The sequence below is a fragment of the Tasmannia lanceolata genome, unplaced genomic scaffold, assembly GCF_043159265.1.
Source record: "Tasmannia lanceolata isolate RefF3 unplaced genomic scaffold, GAP_Taslan_0.1 ptg000037l, whole genome shotgun sequence".
NCBI classification, from domain to species: Eukaryota; Viridiplantae; Streptophyta; class Magnoliopsida; order Canellales; family Winteraceae; genus Tasmannia; species Tasmannia lanceolata.
In genome coordinates this window covers 63,235,532-63,253,504 of record NW_027518714.1, presented here as the reverse complement: position 1 = coordinate 63,253,504, position 17,973 = coordinate 63,235,532, and the positions used below count along the sequence as shown (strand labels likewise).

Sequence of the window (17,973 nt, the reverse complement as noted above, 5' to 3'; positions counted from 1 at the left end):
TGCCATTAGAAAAAAACTTTACATGATTCCTGGACGGTTAACTAAAGATATTTTCCGGCACCTTCTTTCACAAGTGCCAGCCTTTCAGCGCCCACTCCTTTTTGTCATATGCCTTTTTTTTTTTTTTTTCTATTTTGTTGGGTTCAGATGGTTCTACATTTCTTAATAAATATAAGAAATTTCACCAATCAAAACAAATTTGGTTTATAGGCCCCCTGATTTCGTACTATGCGCCCCTCTAGCATTCCTATTTCGACGCAAATTCACTTTTCAAATTTTAATAATATTTTTGATAATTCAAATTTTAATAATTTGCCAATGGATTATAAATAGTTAGAAATTCTTCAAAAAAAAATTATTAGGCTAAATCTTTATTTATTTTAATTCCCCCAAAACTTTGCAGTTAATTAAGAAAAAGAAGGGCGTGCTATCAAAACAAGAGGGTGCAGAAGAAGGAAAGATGCGAAGATCTCTTTGTTATCGGATCTTCTTTTTATCATCGGCACTAGTAGTGGCTCCCGAATCGCCAAAGGTGGGAATTCCGGCCAATTACTCGTCTTTTTTTTATGGGCAATTACTAGTCTTTACACGCTAAACATAATCATAAAAACCTAACGTACGTTCTGACTGACACGTGGCGGTCAGGAAATAAGTCGGCAAGAATCGGTTACGCGGCGTCACGAAAGAGTTCCGAACTTGATCCATGCGAAATTCAACAGACACTCCACGTGGCTTTACGTCCAGATTCGATACCTAACCAGTGCCGGTGAGGCGGTGATAGACGGTGAGCCGTTTTTGTTAGAACTCAGAATGACTAAGATGCCCTTCCATCTTTAATAGAATCCCGGTACTACCCTTAACGAGTAAAAGTTCCATCTTGCCCTGATTCTACGGATTTTAGTGATGTGATGTTCGTTCATTTTGTCGTTTATGTATGCGTGAGTTACTTTTTCCATCTTCAAAAGATTTGTTTGTTTTAAGTGCGATCTGAGAAGCTTTTAAAATTTAAATTTAACTACCCGAGTTGAATCGGCCCTCCGGATTGTCTCTAGACTTTTCTGAGTTGGAGATTAAATTTAAGTTAATCTTTGAGTAATAAGAGAAGAACAGCTTGTTTCAAACAATTTATTTAATCTCGTTATATAATAGGGTTTCAATTTAGGTGTATATAGGCCTGCTATATTTAGGTTCATGCTTTTGCTAAACCTACAAATTTGAGTAGGGAGTCAATGGATCCATCTCGGATTGGATCCACCCATGTCTTCGTCACGATCCATTTTAATTCCTTATTCAGAGTGCGTTCAGCATCTCATTTTCTGAGCTTGGGTCATGATATTTCACAGGTCTTTGCTCTGTTACCATGTGAAACTACCAGTTACTCCAAAAGCTTAAGCTGTTGGAGAAGGTATTATTTAATCTTTTATACTTTTAACAATACTAGAAGATAAGACGTGTTAGTGCAAATATCAAAACATGGTTGTGCTGATAATATTTCCCTATATATATATATATATATTCTATGGTGAATCTCTTTAAAATGCTTGAAATTATCTGCATTTCCCTTACTTTGTTATTCTTTTTGTGCACCTAGGTGGCTATTTTCATGGCCTCAAAGATTTAACTTATGGAGTTGATATAGCAAGTATTCGATGGATGGGTATACTACAGGTACACATTGTCAATGGCATCTTTTTTATTGTTTTTTGGGCTAGTAATTGCATGGTCTATTTACGCTAGGCCTGGAAAGAAGACCTGTCAAAGTGTGTAACTGGTGCATGATCTGTTGAATGTAATGAAAGTTCTTTAATGTTTCAACCTCTTTAAGTGGCCTATTAATCGGATGAAACTTGAAACAATTTCAACGAGATTTCCTTGTGAAGACTAACTATGTTTGGAAACCATGAAAAAATATTCCATGGAAGTGAGGGTAGCATTAAAAGCTCCTAAAATCTTGTAAAAATCAGGAAAAAAACCAATTTTAAATAGAAAGTTTTTTTCACTAGTTTTTAGAAATTTTTTATACTCTCGCCTACACAATTCTCTCCAATTTCTTCCCCCACCCCTCTCACACAATTGGGTCCTTGAGTATTCCATTGAATAATTTTTCATGGTTGCCAAACATGGCCTGAGTAACCATATTTTGTACCATTTTTCCTTGCTAAGACTACGCAAGTCTAAAACATGCTTGCGTGGATCTCACTCCTGGCTGGTGCTTCATTATTGAACAGATTCAGTGAAATTTCGTGGACCTTTTTATATTTTAAGTTTTGAGTTCCAGATTCAATATTGAGTTTCAAGATTTAATGAATCTGTTAGAAATGAGATTAGGCTTAGATGAGAGGAGGAAGAAGAGGAGTGAAGGATGGAGAGTCTCCAGTCGGGAGCTCCTCATGAATATGATGTATATATGGGCCCAAACTAGGGCAGCGGCACGCACGCACGCTGTCTGTTGTGTGCATCTTTTTCTTTTATGCTCACGCACGCTGTCTGTTGTGTTTTGTTTTCCGTCTAGTATCATCTACCTAGTTTTGCTCTATGATGGCGAGTGTGAAAGTAGAGCAAGTCCCATTTTCACAATTGCAAGATGAAGCAGAACAAGTGGAATTGTCTTGGTCTTCTTCCTCTCATTCTTCTCTTGTTAAATCATGTGTAGGCGAGTTGAATTGCCTCTCCTCTGCTCTCTCCATTTTCACCAAACAATGGAACGAATTGGAGCAGCATCTCCATTCTATTCAGAAATCCATTCAGAAGAAGCTCAATGATAATCCCGGGACCACCCTCTTTCTGAGATGGAAAGAATCTGCGAAAGCATGAAAAGCCGCGGCCTGCGCAGATGTGTGGCACGCCATTTTCACGACATAAACAAGCTCCGTGACGAGGCTTGTAAGGCGCTGAAGCTCGCTCCCAACCCATCAAGGCTTGTCTTGGATTGCATTGGTACATTTTATCTCCAGGGAAGAAAGGCCTATACCATAAATTCTCCCATAGTGTCCATCCGCAGGGCTTGCATCCTCATCCTCGAATTCTTCCTCTTCTTCTCCCAAGCCAGCATCATCATCGACCCTTGTGTCAAGGCAGAGGCTGAGCCGGCCGCTGTTGCTTGGCGGACCCGCCTTCTCCATGAAGGTGGCATTGCCAATGCCAGCCCTGATGATGCCCTAGCCTTGCTGCTTTTTGTAGCATCCTTCGGGATTCCGTCTGACTTTGCCAGCGACCTTCTCTACCAGCTCATTTGTTTGGGTGTATTACGGAAGAAATCCAAATTACGGAAGAAAGCCCAAGTCCTTCGCCTTTCCCCTGTCCTCGTCGACAGGGTTCAAGGTTTAACTGATGCCTGATAAAATAATCTGCTTTCCTGCTTTTGAATTCTTATTTATATAACTCCATCTCAAATTGTTGGAGAGCAAACTCTGAATTTTATTTTGTAGAGTTTTGGATTCTCTCTCTCTCTCTCTAGAGAGAGAGAGAATCCAAAACTCTAGAGAGAGAGAGAATCCAAATTGTTGGAGAGCAAACTCTGAATCTTATTTCTCTCTCTCTCTAGAGAGAGAGAGAGAGAGAGAGAGAGAAATAAGATTGAGCTGATTGAATTCAGATTGAATGATAGGATTCCTTGTCCACTGTAGAGCATTGTTCGTATCGGGAATGTTTTTAGAATTTAACCTGCAACTTCATTTCAGTTTATCTTTTGATGAAGTAATTCCAACTCATCTTCCTTCATTTCCTCATTTAAACATTAAAAATAATACAAGTCTTTTCCATCTATTTCAAGCGAATTTTGTAATTTATAATTTTCTAAATTGAATTGAATTACAAATGCAAATTTTTGTTTGGATTTTGCTTGATTCATAGGTTTTAAATTGGGATCAGATTTTGATAACTCTGCTTGGACAATTATGACAAAAAAGATTATTATATGACCAAAGTCTCCTTGCTAGTAGGTGCATCTTATGCAAGGAGGTTGACAAATGGTGAATAGATGTGCTTTGCAAGGTAGTGGAAGAGAATCTTTCTTCATTCTTGATGTGCAAGGAAGTTGTGGTGTCAGCTTTTGATCTTTTTGGTATTCTTTGGGTTTTTCCTCGGTCTTTTCTCCAGTATTTAAAAATGCGGATTTGACGCGGAATGCGGATGCGGTACAACGCGGAACGCGGCCAAGGTAAAAGTGAGTTGACTCGGGCGAGTTCCAAGTCAAGTCAAAGACGTTTTAAACACTGCTTTTCTCAGCCTTAATGGAGGAATGGTGCTGCCATTGTCTTTGGGGGAAAGGTTGTATCCTTTAGTGCCTGACTTCATTCGTGGTTGCTTCGGGCATCTGGAATCTCAACTCAACTCAACTCAACAAAGCCTTTGTCCCAAACTAGTTAAGGTCGGCTAAATGAATCCTTTAGAAATATATGATTCATTTCATAGAAGAGTGGCAAAGTTTTTCGGCCGGCTGACAACCTGACGCCAACCCTCCTCCTTTATCCTGGCTTGGGACAGACTATGAAAAACACAGGCGGAGTTTTCGGGCATCTGGAATATATGGAAAAATTGACTTTTGGGGATAAAAAGAAGCCAATAGTGCATATGCTTGGCGATATTAAAAGCTTTATTTTCTTGTAAAGGAGTTTAGGGGTTTTCTATTCAAAGTCCTAATTGCCGATGGGAGGAAATCATATTGGATAGAGTCGGTAAGCAAAAGAACAAAGTCGGTTGGCCCTCTCTTCGAATACTCTTTAAGACTGTTAAGTTCAATTTGGACAGGGCTTTTATTCGCAACCCCTGTCCGGTGGGTATGGTCGATGTTTTTAGGAACCATTGGTGAAACTATGCTCTCCTTTTCCGTGCCAATTGGAAGGATGCCAATGAAGCCGAGGTGAAAGCGCTCTTGACCACCTCAAAGCAAAGATCTGGGTGGTAATCTTATCGTGGAATGTTAGACCCCGCTAACATATCATTTCTTGGTCTAAGAAGTACTCTCCAAGCTATTGAAGATTAGCGAGCATCGTTGATGAGTTATTTTCATATATGTAATTTTTTTTTTAAAGTTAAAAAGGAATGCCCTTGAGACTTGAACCCATGAGCTTAAATATAGAAAATCATATTACTTCAGATATGTAATTTTAATTCCTTTCGTTCCTGTCATGTTCTTCATAGTACTAATGTAATAGTGGACCATAGAATCGGTAAGGGAAAGAAGAAAGCCCTTTTGACTTGGTCCCTGCACTTAACCACCTCAAAGTCAAGATCTAGGTGGTAGTCTTATCATGGAAGGTTGACTCGGATAACATCATTTCTTGGACTCAGCTAACATCATTTCTTGGACTAAGAAGTCCTCTACGAGCTATTGAAGATTAGTGGGCATCATTGACGAGTTATTTTCAGAGATGCAATTTTAATTCCTTTCGTTCCTGTCATGTTCACATTACTATTGTAATAGTGGACTCTTCTGCCCAGGAAGGAGTTGGAGGGCTTCGTTATATGCGAGGTAATCTCTGGCCCGCCTTCTTTATAACATTCTCCTGCTTTTATAAAGTTCTATTTGCTGTCTAGAAAATATAAATAAAGGAATTGTATAATTTAACAAAAATTTTAGGGTATGATTGGTTTGTTGGAAAATTTTAAGCATTCATCAAATTTCTCATTATTCTCTAGAAACTTTTGAAACACTCCTACGGTTTAAACTTTAAATTCTGATTTTAGGATTCAGTCTGTTCTGATCTTACCCTTCCATGTTCAACTTCAACTTTCAGAATGTTGGTTTGAGCATCACATCACAAACAATCATTCTCTTTCTTTAATCCCCTGAGCATCAACGTGTGGGGGGGGTGCTTTTGTTGTTTTTTGAGTTTTCATACTGTTCTTTAGTATGTTGTATCCTCACTAAACGGTTATTCTATATGTATATGGTAACTGCATGAAAATGACGTGAATGCCTATTTATGTTTTCTGTCTTATGTCACAGATATTATTCAGGGGATGGTAGCCGTTGGTCTTTCCTGTGCTTTCAAGCTCGAGGACAAGTTCCCTCCTGTGTCTCTGCTGTCATCCTTTATACAGGGAGTCAACCAAACTACCAAAAAAATGAGTAGAGGAGGACAGGGTTCGCCTGTGGTTTTGGTATGGTTATTTGTTAGAGTTTATAAATCCTAAATTTTGCATATCGGGCTTACCCTTTATTTATGTTGTTACACTGTGATGTTATGGCACAGAAAGAGGCAGATGAAAAGCAGCTAGCTGCTTTAAAATCAGTTATCAGATGCGTGGAGGACCACCAGCTTGATCGTGCAATGCTTTCCAGCTGGAATATCGATGAGAAAATTGCCAATTTGGAGAATTTGAAGGCAGCTTCAAAGAGAAAAGCTGATGAACACGTGTCATTGGATAAACTGAAAACTCATAAAGCAAAACATCACCGGCCTACCACTGCGGCACAAAGGCACCCTCTTCCTCCTCCTCCTAAGGTTATCCCATCTCAGGAAAAGAGCTTGCTGCTGCATGATGGGTTGTCAGATACCCTGGCAATCTGAGTGGCTTCTCAGGAGGCACCTTGGCAGGACCCGTTGGTGTGCTATCTGAGAGAGGACTGCTGCCTGCTGGAAATTTTCTTGGAGCTGGGCCATCAGCTGGAAGTGGGGTTGTTGGAAATGGTTCATTTCCTGGAATTGGCAACAACAACAGGATGGGAACATACAGTTGGAATGGGAACGACAGCACAACGGGTGGACAGAGCTTCCCATCTTCAGCAATGCAAGGCTTTATGGGGGCAAATCGGTTGTTATCACAAACACAAAGGATCACAGGATCCAACCTTTATCAGTTTGCTGACACTGTTGCTCAAAGTGAAGCCCATGATAGTTCTGCCCTCTATCCCCAAGCTTACTTCTGAATGATGGGTGTTTGCTACAGGCGGACAAGCTTTGCTGGCTCTATGGGATGTTGACAGTTTGTTACCCCATAATGCAAATATACATGAAATCATTAGCAAAATTATTTGGAACCACCCCAATGCCTCCCAATTCTTACTCGAGTATTTCATCAATGTATGCAATAGAAATTGAGAAAAATAATGATTTGTTGGGTACTAAATAGTTGCCCGTTCTAAGTTTATAGAATTAAGTCACTAGGCTCATTGTGTGTGCATCTTGTTCTTACTAACAGTATCCAAGTTGATGAAAATAAGAAAAATGAATTGATGCATTTTGTCTAAAGCCATCCGTCAGTAGGAATCTAGGAATGATTGCGCACATCATTTGATTGGTTTCGAATCATTTCCCCTTACAAATCTCCTTGTTTTCGTGGTACAAACTCCAGCATACATTTGATAATAGAGAAAAATTCCATTGCTAACTGCAGTGGACACTACATCTGAGCATACTGAGTGAGACTTTGATATGTATTATTCAGGTTGCCAGTCTTGGGGTGTTCCTTTTATTCAGGTCTTCTTCCTCATGCGTTTGCTCAACTCTGTTTCTCCCTAGTTCAATTTCTCTTGCCTAAGCTAAAAAAAAGGGAGATGCGTGAGAGCTTGATATGTAATGTGAGTAGATTTGAATTTAATGTGGTTTTAAGTTGAGATTAATCCCATAACCTCAAAGTCGAGGCAAGTAGATTTGAATTCAATAATAGGATTGCTCCCCATCCATCTTTTTTCTTCCTCATCTTTCTGTTGAATAGTGTTACTGTGAAAGAGATGGTGGAGGCTCGAATTTCTCATGAGTATGGAATTAGAAAGTAATTTTTGAGCAAATTGAATTCAGATTGAATGATAGGATTCCTTGTCAACTGTAGAGCATTGTGAGTATTCGGGCATCAAAACATAATATGTTTTTAGAATTTAACCTCCAACTCCATTTCAGTTTATCTTTTGATGAAGTAATTCCAACTCATCTCCCTTCATTTCCTTATTTAAACATTAAAAATAGTAAAACTCCATGCCATCTATTTCAAATGAATTTGTAATTTATATTTTGCTATATTTAATTGAATTACAAATGCAAATTTGTGTTTGGATTTGGCTTGATTTATAGGGTTTAAATTGGGATCAGATTTTGATAACTCTGCTCGGAGTAGTTTTCAGTGCTGAACGTTGATATTGTAAGTGCTCGTTTCAAAAGGAGCATGATCACGGATCTTGGGTGTTTAAACTTCGAAGATTACATGTATTCATTAGATTCTATTTATTTTGAAACTAATGGTTGTAAAGCGCTTACTAGAGTCCATGGGTGTCGGTTCCTTTGTGCGCGAGCGTCAACCAGAGATCATGATCATCAACAGAAGCTCACAAATGTCCCTCCTCTCTGGTTTCTCCTTGCTTCACGACCAACAGTGATGGGGACCGGCTTTCATATGCTCTACTTGCCTTGGACTTCAAGGGGATGGAAGGCTTGAAGTCATGTGCAATTTGGGACATGGAGGGGACTCTTATAGAGGTTGGGCTGAGGAGACTCCTCATCACATCTCTCTTGTCCCCAACTTCCCCCTCTTTTTGTTCACGGGTTCTCAACCGATAATCATCACAAGAGTTTGTTTTCCATCAAACTTTATATGGTTTGTTATAACTTTAGGTGGTATTTATAAAAAGGAAATTGTGATTAAAGACTATGTTCGGGTATTTATAAATACCAATAAAAAATAGATCTCGACTGTTTATAATTAACTTATGGTTATATTACTTGCAATCTCACCAAAATGAATATACATTTTTTTTTGAATGGTAATATATTATAAATAAAAGAAGAGGAACAATATACAAGGCCAAGCCGACCGAGAAGGTCAACCAAGATGGCAAGATATAAAGAAGATCAGAAAAGCAACACTACAACACAGCCATTAGGGAGAGACAAAATCAAATAGCTGATGCTCTTGTTTTCCCACTCCAACTCTAGCAAGCTTGTCTGCCCCAGCGTTGGCGGATCTCTTGACATGGTGAAAGACTACTTCCAAATCTCCCAACCGATCTCTAATCTCGATCCACCTGGCAAATCTCCAAGGGTGGGCATATGACCTTTCAACCACCGAATGACATTAAGAGAATCACCCTCCACAGTCACCTTTGCTAAATCAATGGACTCAACGAATCTGATACTCTGTAAGGCTGCTCTGATCTCTGCCTCATTTGAATATGCCACTCCTATCGGGCCAGAGAAAGCCCAAACCGTATTCCCCAGCTCGTCTCTAAGAAGGCCATCAATCCTAGACGGACCGGGGTTGCTTAAGCGAGAGCCGTCAAAGTTTAAGCTTTAGGCACCCCGGAGGAGGAGGACTCCATTGTGGGCCACCAGAATCTTCACGTTCACTACTAGAACACACCTCTCTCCAAACAAACCAAAGTTCATAAGCCAAGATGAATCTAAATTCGGGGAGAGCAAGTAGATTTGAATTCAATAATAGGATTGCTCCCCATCCATCTTTTTTCTTCCTCATCTTTCTGTTGAATAGTGTTACTGTGAAAGAGATGGTGGAGGCTCGAATTTCTCATGAGTATGGAATTAGAAAGTAATGTTAGAGTTGTTAATAATAATATGATAGAAGACGGTTGATTTGATGAACTCACCTCGTTTTTTATTAACAACTCTAGGTGGGGGTGGAGGTTCAATACTCTCTTTAGGAAAGCGAAAGAAGACAAGGTGAGTTGGTCCCATTATAAAATCGAGTGAAATCTGTGTCCATCACTTTACCCTAAATCAACGCATGTGCTGAGGCCAGGTGTTCTTCTAGTTTTTTTAATTCCCTCACTCTGTCCGTCCGATCTTTTTCTTTTTTTTTTTGGCTCACGCTCTCTTTTCGGTTTTCCATCTAGTATCGATCTACCTAGGGTTTTGCTCCCTCTGCATTTTAGGCTTTGTAGTGAGGGAGCGTGGGCATGTCTTCTACATCTATGATGATGGCTCGTGGAAAAATGCAGAGCAAATGTCTTGTATATGTGTGAAATTAGAGCCATTTTCACCTTCGCAGAATGAAGAAGAAGAAGCAGAACAAGTGGAGGCTCCTTCATCTTCTTCTTCTCTTGTTAAATCATGTGTAGGCGAGTTGAATGGCCTCTCCTCTGCTCTCTCCATTTTCACCAAACAATGGAACGAGTTGGACCACCATCTCCGCTCTCTCCAGAATTCCATTAAGAAGCTCGACTTGTTCATTTGAAATAGATGGCATGGAGTTTTACTATTTTTAATGTTTAAATAAGGAAATGAAGGGAGATGAGTTGGAATTACTTCATCAAAAGATAAACTGAAATGAAGTTGGAGGTTAAATTCTAAAAACATATTATGTTTTGATGCCCGAATACTCACAATGCTCTACAGTCGACAAGGAATCCTATCATTCAATCTGAATTCAATTTGCTCAATCTTATTTCTTGAAAAGTATGATTATTTCTGGACCTTTTATTCGGTTTTCTAGAAGGGAGAAAAAGAAGAAGAGAGAATCCAAAACTCTACAAATTAAATTCAGAGTTTGCCCTACTACAACAATTTAAGATGAAGTTATATAAATAAGAATTCAAAAGCAGGAAAGCAGATTATTTAATTAGGGATTTGTTAAACCTTGAACCCTGTAGACGAGGACAGGGGAAAGGCGAAGGACGTCGGCTTTCTTGCGTAATTTGGAATTCTTCCGTAATACACCCAAACAAATGAGGTGGTAGAGATGGTCGTTGGCAAAGTCGGACGGAATCCCGAAGGAGGCTAGAAAAAGCAGCAAGCCTAGGGCATCCGAAGGTCTGGCATTGGGAATGCCACCTTCTTCATGGAGGAGGCGGGTGTGCCAAGCAATGGCGGCCGTCTCAGCCTCTGCCTTGACAAAAGGGTCGATGATGTCTCGGGCTTGGGAGGAGGAGAAGCCTGGTCTAGCCGCGGTCGCATAGAGGAAGAATTCGAGGATGAGTAAGCAGGGTGTGCCGATAGGAGCACGAGTAGGTGTTGTTGTTATTGTTTGGAGATAAAAGGCAGCAATGCAATCAAAGACAAGCCTTGGTGAGTTGGGAGCCCCTGTCAGCGCCTTAGAAACCTCGTCACGGAGCTTGTTGGTGTGGTGAAGATGGGTGGCCACGTATTGGTGCAGGCTCTCGCTATTCATGGTGTCGCAGATTCTTTCGATCTCAGAAACATAGACTAAGAAAAGAGACTAAGATGTCGGAGAATCAATTTGGTTTCATGCCCAGACGATCGACTATGGAAGCTATCTTCTTGATTAGGCGGTTAATGGAGAGATTTAGAGAAAATAAAAAGGACCTTCATATGGTTATCATTGATTTGGAGAAAGCGTATGATAGGGTTCCCAGGAGTGTTATGTGATGGGTCCTTGAAAGGAAAAAAGTGCCTACTAAATATGTTGATGCGATTAAAGATATGTACGATGGAGCAATAACTAGTGTTAGAACCACGGATGGCACGTCTAGTGAGTTTCCAATTACAATAGGACTGCACCAAGGATCAGCTATAAGCCCTTATCTTTTTACGCTAGTTATGGATGAGCTTACGGAGGGTATCTAGGATGAGGTGCCGTGGTGTATGTTATTTGCAGATGATATAGTATTAATCGACGAAACCAAAGCAGGAGTAAATGCTAAATTAGAGTTATGGAGAACTACTTTGGAATCTAAAGGTTTTAGACTGAGTAGGACTAAGACAGAATATATGGAATGCAACTTTAGTAATGTAAGGAGGCGGGACAAGGACGTAGTAAATATGAGTGGACAGGAGGTACCTAAGAGGGATATATTTCGATATCTTGGTTCAATTCTACATAAGGAAGGAGAGATTGAAGAGGATGTTAACCATAGAATAAGAGCAGGTTTGAAGTGGAAGCTTGCCTCAGGAGTCCTGTGTGACCGTAAAATCCCTACCAAGTTGAAGGTAAAGTTTTATAAGACAGCTATGAGGCCAGCCATGCTGTACGGCTCACAATGTTGGGCCACCAAAAAGCAGCATGTGCATAACATGAGTGTAGCGGATATGCGAATGCTTAGATGGATGTGCTGCCACACAAGGTTAGATAGAATTAAAAATGAAGACATTCGTAAAAAGGTGGGGGTGGCTCCAATCGAGGAGAAGATGAGAGAGCACCGCTTAAGATGGTTTGGACATATCCAACGTAGGCCTTTGGAGGTGAGAAGAGGTGACTCGTGCCAAATTGAGGGAGTAAAAAGAGATAGGGGTAGACCGAAAATAACATGGGTAGAAACAGTGAGGAAAGACTTGATAACTAGGAACATAATAGAGAACATAACCTTGTAGGATAGAATGGAAGAAAATGATCCACGTAGAAGAACCTAACTAGAACCAGGATTAGAGCCGGGTAGATCTCTTTTACCTTCTTCATGAATTTTTTTTCTAAAGGATTCATTTAGCCGACCCCAACTAGCTTGGGACAAAGGCTTTGTTGAGTTGAGTTGAGTTGTTGTAAAGGCAAGCCGGGTGTTGCCCTTACTAATATAGGAGTAACATTCTGCAGAAAAGCTTTGCATCCGCCCGTTTGAGCTAGCAATTGGCCAACAAACCTTCGGCTCCCCACACGGTTGTAAGTTTAGCGAGTGTAGGTGACGTTTTTCGAGATTCGGATCGATATTTATTGGTGGCTTTTGCCGGACATGCGGGTGAGTGCGAAGTTAAAGAGGTGGAAGCATGAAGACTAGCTTCTTGACTTGCGCTTCAGACTCTATTCGGAAGTTCATCAAGGGATAGCATGATATAGACCCCTTTTTGAAGTGGTGTTATTGAAGTGGTGTTTGTGTCTTCCTTCCCAGGGATAGGATGATATAGACCCCGAATCATAAAGGTATCTTCATGGTCCCTTTGTCTGAGTTGCACCAAGGGCAAGCACCTATCTTTCTATTCGGTTAACTAAAAAGTGTGGTGGTCCCATGATCCCTCCAAAATCCAAAGTTCTTGTTGGAACGTTATCAAAAAAAAAAAATCAATGCTATCAATATCCTAAAGAGAAAGAGTCGACAAATGGTGAATGGATGTGCTTTGCAAGTTTGTGGAAAATAATCATTTTTCTCTTATGTTGCAAGGAAGGTGTGGTGTCGGCTTTTGTTCTTTTTGGTATTCTTTGGTTTTTGACTTGGTCTTTTCTCAGCCTTAATGGAAGAATGGTGCCGCCATCATCTTGGGGGGAAAAGATCGTATCGTTTGGCACCCAACACCATTCGCGGTTGCTTTGTCTATTTGGAATGTATGGAATAGATGGAATTTTGAGGATAAAGATAAGCCAGCCAATCATGTATTTTTCAAAAAAAAAAAAAAAAGGGAGAGAAGCCAATCGTACAGATCCTTGGCGCAAACAGAGGAGAAGCGGGTGAGGGTGAGCAGTGTAGGCCCTGTGTGAAGATCGGACGGATGCGGTGGTGCGGCGTCGTTGCTCTGATGTGCAAGACTAAGAGATGAAGATCAATGCTTTGAAAAGAAATGGAGTATGAATACTACTTTTGTGTTTGTGTAGACAAAAGTGTAGTAGAAATGTCTTGTAGAGTGAGTATATTGGATATAGAGCCTTTTTTCTTTTTCTTTTTTATTGGTAGAGCCTTTTTTCTTCTTGTAGAAGATGGGAGAAAAACAAAATGTTGTGAAAAGTGAGCCTTTTTCCCCCTTTTGGAAGATGATGTGAATGTCTTGAGAAAAAAGCTTTTTGGTCTTTTTGTAGCGAGGGCAAGCAAGAGAGATGTTGGGGATGGTGCATTAATCAAGGGAAAAGATTCCCTTTGTTTTGATTTCTATAGATTTTTGGAGAGACAGAGAGAGAGAGAGAGAGAGAGCAGATATTTTCTAAAATGAGAGAGAGAGAGAGGATTTACCATTCCAAAACAATAGAAGAAAGAAAGGATTTCTTTTGTTAAATATTTGGTAAATTTGAAATTAAATTATTTCTATATATGAGTATTTTTAAATTTACGTGTTAACGGAAAGATCTGGATGGTAATCTTATTATGGAAGGTTGACTCAGCTAACATCATTTCTTGGTCTAAGAAGTCCTCCCTGAGCTATTGAAGATTAGGGGGGCATCATTGATGAGTTATTTTCAGATATGTAATTTTAATTCCTTTCGTTCCTGTAACAGCGGACGATGGAGTCGGGAAGGAAAAAAAGAAAGCTGGTTAGACTTGGTCCCCTCCTCCTCCTAATACCCAATACCCAAGTTCAACTTCGACGAGGCTTTTATTGGCAACCCCGGTCCACTGAGGCAGGGCTTTTAGGAACCATTTGGTGGGACTATGCTCTCCTTTTCCATGCCAAGTGAAAGGATTCCAACGAAGCTGAGGCGAAAGCACTCTTGACTCAGCTAACATCATTTCTTGGTCTAAGAAGTCCTCTCCGAGCTATTGAAGATTACCCGGCATCATTGATGGGTGTTTTTTATAAATGGATCATTGATGAGTTATTTTCAGATATGTAATTTTAATTACTTTCGTTCCTTTCATGTTCTTCGTAGTACTAATGTAATACTGGACTTGGACTCTTTCACCCAGGGAGGAGTCGGAGGGCTTCGTTATATGTGGGGCAGTCTCTGCCCCGCCTTCTTTGTAACATTCACTTGGTTTTATGAAGTCGTATTTGCTGTCTAGAAAAAAATAAAGGAATTTTTTAATTTAACTAAATTTTGATACAAAATGTTAGGGTATGTTGGTTTGGTCGCATGTTGGAAAATTTTAAGCAATCATCAATTTTCTCATTATTCTCTAGAAACTTTCGAAACAAATTTGGTCTGTTCAGATCTTACAGTTCTATGATCAAATTCGACTTTCAGAACATTGGCTTGAGCATCACATTCCAAACAATCATTCTCTTTCTTTAATTGCTTGAGCATCAATGGGGGACAGTGGTCTTTTATTGTTATTGAACTTCGATAGTGTTCCTTCGTATGCGGTGTCCTCACTAAACGATTATTCTACATGTATATGATCATTGCATAAACATTACGTGATTGCCTATTTATGTTTTCAGGCTTATGTCACAGATACTATTCAGGGGATGGTGAATGATGGCATGCATGTTGCGGCTGTTAGTCTTTCCTGTGCTTTCGAGCTCAAGGCCAAGTTCTCTCCTTTGTCTCTGCTGTCATCCTTTATAATAGAAACCAACAAAACTACGAAAAACATGAGGAGAGAAGGACAGGGTTCGCGTGTGGTATTGGTATGCTCAAGGCCAAGTTCTCTCCTTTGTCTCTGCTATCATCCAATTTTGTGTATCGGGCTTACCCTTTATTTATGTTGTTTGTTATAATGTGATGTTATGGCACAGAAAGAGTCAAAGAAAAAGCAGCTAGCTGCTTTAAAATCAGTTGTCAGATGCGCGGAGGACCACCAGCTTGATCGTGCAAAGCTGCTTTGTCGTGGACAGCTTTCCAGCTCGAGCCGGGGCTGGAATGTTGATGAGAAAATTGCCATTTTGAAGAAAGATCTTTCAGAGATTCAGAAGGCAGAACCAGCTTCAAAGAGAAAAGCTTCTGATGAAGAAGCTGTGTCATCGAAGAAACTGAAAAGTCTTAAAAAAAAGTCACCTCCGGCCTACCACTGCGACACAAAGGCACTCTCCAATATCTCTGGAAAAGAGCTTGCTGCTGCATGATGGGTTGTCGGATGGCGGCATTCTCAGTGGCATCTCATTGGCAGGAGGACCCATTGCTGAGCCTGAGAGGGGACCGCTGCCTGCTACTAATTTTCTTGGTGCGGCCAGAGCTGCTGGGCCAACATCAGCTGGAAGTGGTGTGGGGGTTGGAAATGGTGGTGTAGGAGGTTCATTTCCTGGAGTGGCCACCAGAGGAGATGGTGTACAAGTGGGGGAGCCATTAACAAACAACAAGGTGGTGGGATCATACAACAGTTGGCATGGGAATGACATCACGGGTGGTGGGCAAAGTTTCCCATCTTCTTCAGCAATGCAAGTAGGCTTCATGTTATCAGAAACACAAGGGGGCACAGGAGGATCCAACCTTTATCAGTTTGCTGACACTGTTGCTCAAAGTGAAGCCCATCATCGCCTACCTTACTAATGAACTATTATGGGTGCTTTAGCTATTTTGGGTGTTTGGTACAGGGGAAACAAGTGTTTCTGGCTACCCATAATGCAAAATATACATGGAATCATTAGCAAAATTATTTGGAACCCCAACGCCTTTCAAAAGGCAGCTGGACTCCAATGTTGGATTACAATCCCCTTCTACTACATGTAATTTGCAAATCATAGTAGTCAGACTGTTGACGACTGTGCAGGTCTTTGAAATACTTTTGACAGAGAGATTATTTTACTCAGCCTTTTCTGTATGGGAGAAATGATATTTGCATCCCTTGCTTTTGGTATTGGCAGTGCATAATTAAACACCTGTTTGATTGCCTCCGTCTGCATTTTGAGATTGTAGATGGACATAAAGAATGTGCTTTTGTTGATATTTGAACTATTTAAAGACCTTCCGCTTACATCTATGAATGTTTTCGGTCTTTGTATTTGGCACTTTCGTTGTGATCTAAGCCGTTGAGATGTGGGCCACCCCTGGACTGGTCTAGCATTGCTAGAACCAAACTAATAGAAGATCCTAACCCACAATCCAAAACTGGTTCTTCTTAAGGTTTGATCCTAAACTCATGTCTAAGGCCCTGCTCGTTTTGGGTTTTGAGAATTGATGATTTTGAAGCCAGAACTAACTATTGTACTCAAAATTGTGTTTAATTTTGAGTACAATATTCAGTACTGGAAATTTTCAAAATCCAATATGTGGGCTTTCAAATGGACAGCTATAAAATTCGCCCAACTTGCAGGGCCTTAAAACCGGCGGTCATAAAATAAAAAACCCACTATCTATGTTCAGCAGGAAAACCTTCAGAAGGAAAACCTCCTCAAATTAGAGGCTTAGAACTGTCCGAAATCGTCCATTCATTTCAAGCCTAGCAGATAAAAGGCTTGGGTCATCCAACATAGGCCAATTGCACCTCTTCTGCCCACTCGTGATTATCCTTGGACAAAGGAAAAAGATGTGCATTGCATCATATTAAAAACTCCTTGTAATCCAAGAATAAACCGAAAGATTCATTGGGTTGTAACACGATTGGATTTTGGTGCAATTTGTGAGTAAAACTTCAATCTTTCACAGAAATTGCACCAAAAGGCAAGTTAAGGACCAACATTGGAGGCAGAGATTGTCCAATACAGCACCTGTTTGCTAGATAACAGTATCATTTACCTCATTGCCTTGATCAATCAAATCAATAATGCCTGCCAACTTCCGAGGAATGACCCAACCAACTCTTCTTGGAAGTCCATATATGTACTTAAATTTGAAGGGAATGCTCTCCAACGGGTAAGAAGAAGCAAGCAGATATGTAGTACTACTGAGTTCTATTTAAGAGCTTAATTAACAATACATAATACAACAATCTAATACATTTTTACCAGCTCTAAGTTGAAAAGGCCTACAATTGGTCATGAGCATTAAAAAAAGTTGTTAGAGAATGGATTCTACCTCCAATGGCGACATTCGAGAGGCAGCAGTCGAGCTTGCCCCACTTGTCAGCTGCTGGGAGGCACTTCTCAATCCCAACTGTTGCAGCTGATGGACAACATGTGACATCCTTGGCCGCACGGAAGGAACATGCTGTGTGCAAGAATATACAAGGTCCACCACCTTCTGTATCACAGAATCCTCAGGGATATCAGAGATGATGAGTGGATCCAAAAGTTCAGGGTACCTGTGGGTCTGAACCAAGGGAGTCGCCCACTCAAATATGCTGTGCCAACCCACCGAATCAACTGCCCGTGCGGGCCTACGCCCACTAATAATTTCCAGTAGCAGAACCCCGAAACCGTAAACTTCACTCTTTGTGGTGAGCTCATTTCTATACACAAATTCTGGAGCCAGGTATCCATGATTGCCAGCCATCACCGTCCGTTCATGCATTACTTCCCAAGGAACAAACTTTGAGAGACCCACACCCATTAAGTGTGCTCCGAACTCTTCGTCAAGAAGGATGTTGTTGGCATGGATATTCCGGTGCAC

At 40.5% G+C, this 17,973-nt stretch overlaps 1 protein-coding gene across 5 annotated transcripts; it reads left to right on the top strand.

Annotated features, from left to right (window-relative positions):
• The first annotated feature begins 1,586 nt into the window (after positions 1 to 1,586).
• On the top strand, positions 1,587 to 16,433 carry LOC143860908 (protein FRIGIDA-like). 5 transcript variants are annotated; one of them, XM_077371766.1, is made up of 5 exons: positions 1,587 to 1,668; positions 5,951 to 6,105; positions 6,198 to 13,829; positions 14,044 to 15,116; positions 15,225 to 16,433. In XM_077371766.1, the coding sequence occupies exons 1-3, from the start codon at positions 1,650 to 1,652 to the stop codon at positions 6,513 to 6,515; spliced, it is 492 nt and encodes a 163-aa protein (XP_077227881.1). In that variant the 5' UTR covers positions 1,587 to 1,649; the 3' UTR covers positions 6,516 to 13,829; positions 14,044 to 15,116; positions 15,225 to 16,433. The 5 variants fall into 5 exon arrangements, 3 of the variants coding, with proteins under 3 accessions (XP_077227881.1, XP_077227882.1, XP_077227883.1); XR_013239833.1 differs by lacking the exon at positions 1,587 to 1,668 and adding an exon at positions 3,505 to 5,473 and having other exon boundaries at positions 6,198 to 13,399; XR_013239834.1 differs by lacking the exon at positions 1,587 to 1,668 and adding an exon at positions 3,505 to 5,473 and having other exon boundaries at positions 6,198 to 13,457.
• Positions 16,434 to 17,973: the final 1,540 nt, after the last annotated feature.